The 2,576-nt window shown below is 43.9% G+C and overlaps 1 protein-coding gene across 1 annotated transcript; it reads right to left on the reverse strand.

The window, feature by feature from the left end:
- Positions 1-230: 230 nt before the first annotated feature.
- On the reverse strand, positions 231-2,353 carry LOC311046265 (beta-1,3-galactosyltransferase 2-like). The gene has a single exon (XM_084058478.1). It carries the CDS (start codon positions 2,252-2,254, stop codon positions 1,172-1,174), a length of 1,083 nt encoding a protein of 360 aa, XP_083914604.1. The 5' UTR covers positions 2,255-2,353; the 3' UTR covers positions 231-1,171.
- Between the last annotated feature and the right edge of the window lie 223 nt (positions 2,354-2,576).

Here is a 2,576-nt window from a genome sequence, read left to right on the forward strand (position 1 = left end):
GTTGGAGAACCAAGAGGTGCAAACATAGTAAAAATGCTATTGAATGAAGGCTCCGACAAGAGCACTTTTGTTGACAAAAGAGAAAAGTCTGCCCAAAAATCTTGTTATTTGATTGACTTTCATGCAATTGTTATTTTTTATTTACTTTTGATCCTATCAGTTTGTTGTCAAGAATAATGTCAAGCCCAAATAGGAAACCACTTCTTTGCTTGAGATTACTATATTGTCAACTCTGACCTTGAAATCATTTACATTTACATTACTAAGGGAGTGTTTGGACCCAAAAAGAATGGATTGTCTTACCAAGGTGTAATGACAGTTTGTTATCAGAAAGCCAAGTACGGATTTGACTATGTTCAGATCTGAGAGCTTCCAAAACGTTTATAAGACACCATTTTAAGCTTACAATATATTCACATATATACATTCAATTACATCTCAGAATTACACAGACTGTTCTGTCTTTTCTCCCAAGCTTGACAAATACAATCTGCCACAACAAAATCTCCTTTAACAAAACATATAACACAGTTTTTCATAAACTCAAGGAAATCACCACAAATAGAAGACATAACAAATACCTCTCTTATATCATCATATTTAGAGCAATAAAAAGTGAACCACATTTTCAATTTCACAAAACAAACAGTTTCATCAGCAAACAAGAACTTGCAGTTACAGGCTGCTTTCATTCACTTCTTTATTATCACTAGGTCTGTAGGTCAGCCCTAGTGATATTAAAGCCTCACTGGATAAGTTTTTTTTAATGAATACATCTAAATGTTGTCCAATCTGTATGGTTGAGTATGTTAATACAATATAACTTATATAATTGGGGTGGTTGTATTTTACACACCTAAACACAGGATCTGACACAAATTTTGACCTGATGGTCAAGATTCAATTTATAACCTGAGCAAGCAGGCAGGTTCTATTAGCTCAATCAATGGTAAAAAATCCAGCACTTGCGAATGAAACCAGTTGAAATCCAGGGTAGAAGAGGAAAGTTACAGTGCTGCTTTAACTAAACAAATATTGTGTATATGGTAAGCTCACCATATCCACTCCTGTAACTTACCAGCAAAAATCATAATCATAATAAAATCAAATTTTAATAATTGCGCCCACAGTACACATCATAACCGAGGTGAAGCAGTTATTGTCCCCAGCCCTAGGCGTTGATACAGGCGCTGTTCTGCAGATCGTGCCAGTACTTGAGCAGCTCACTGTGTTGAAACCCGTGGGACGTGATCAGGTTGCTGTACTTGCAGCTGGAGTATTCCACTCGCCGGCGGTTGAACAGGAACTCGTTGGGCGGCGGTGTGGGCTCGATCCGTAGCTCGGCCAGGCAGATCCCCACGTACACATCGTCCAAATGCAGCCGGGGAATGCTCAGAGAGGCTCGGTAGATTTTCGCCGCCATGTCTCCGGAGAACACGTAACCTGAACCGGAGGGCCAGGCGGGGTACTCGTCACCCGGGTACTCCTCCGGGGACATGTAATTCTTATAGATTTTGTCTCTGATCGGGGATTCGCCTCTCAAGATACATCCTGTGAAGTAGTTCTTAGGATTAGGATTCAGTTCGGGTCTGAGCAGCTTGTGGATGAGGTAATTGGTGTTGACAAACATGTCACCGTCAGTTTTCATTACAAATCTGGCTTGTGGACAATGCATGGCCACCCAGTTCATCCCCATCAGTGTCTTTATAGTCAGGTTGTTGTAGGTATCCAAGAAGTCCTTCTGAAGGATATCGTGGTGCTTCTGGCTCTCGGACTCCACGTTCATCTGATGTAGGCGTCCCAGCTCGCCTTTAATCTTCCCCAGCAGGAACAGCCGGATGATTCCTAAGCCTGGAGCGAGGTTCTCATTGCCCCACGTCTGCCGTATGGCGTCCCGTGCCTCTACCTCAGAGACACGGGTGCTTATCAGCAACACCAGGAATGGTTGTGCTTTCCCCTCTGGGCATTTGTTTGCCTCGTTAATGATGTAGGAGTACGACCCGGGGGACAGCATGCCACTTAGGCCGCCCTCTTCACTTTGGATGGCTTTAGCTGCCAGAGAGTTCTCCAGACCTGTCTCCCCCTGAGGAGAGGAGTCATCCGCATCTTGCCAGAATCTGATGTTATTATAAAGTTCCACGGGAAGCTCTCTCCACCACGGCTGATGGACCAGAAAGACCATGACCCCCAGGAGTAAGAGGAGAAACAGGAGTCCAGCGATATGCGGACGGCAGAGATGTGTCCTCCACTGCATGGTGTCCAGAGGCTCTGTGGGACCTTTAATCCACTTGGACCTCAGTCACATTGGTCAGGGAAGTCGCAAGCAGCTTCTCACAGCTGCATAAAACGTGGAAGTAATGTGACGGCAGCTCTCTAATCTAGAGATCTATCTAATTCTGCGAGTTGTGAATGTACCCTCCTATGATAGGAAGGTCCTCTATTATGGGCGGTGAGTTATGATTCAGTTTAGTTTGATTCCTCTGTAAGCAAGCAGCAAGCTTTTATCCTTACGACTGTTGGCAGGACGTTCCACATTTTTGTGGCATAGCAGGAGAATGAATTTAACCCCTTGTTAG

The sequence above is a fragment of the Gymnoscopelus microlampas genome (assembly GCF_963454915.1).
Source record: "Gymnoscopelus microlampas genome assembly, chromosome: 5".
NCBI lineage: Eukaryota > Metazoa > Chordata > Actinopteri > Myctophiformes > Myctophidae > Gymnoscopelus > Gymnoscopelus microlampas.

Coding starts and splice junctions, on each gene's coding strand:
- LOC311046265 (XM_084058478.1), bottom strand. CDS start 2,254: ATGCAGTGGAGGACACATCTCTGCCGTCCGCATATCGCTGGACTCCTG.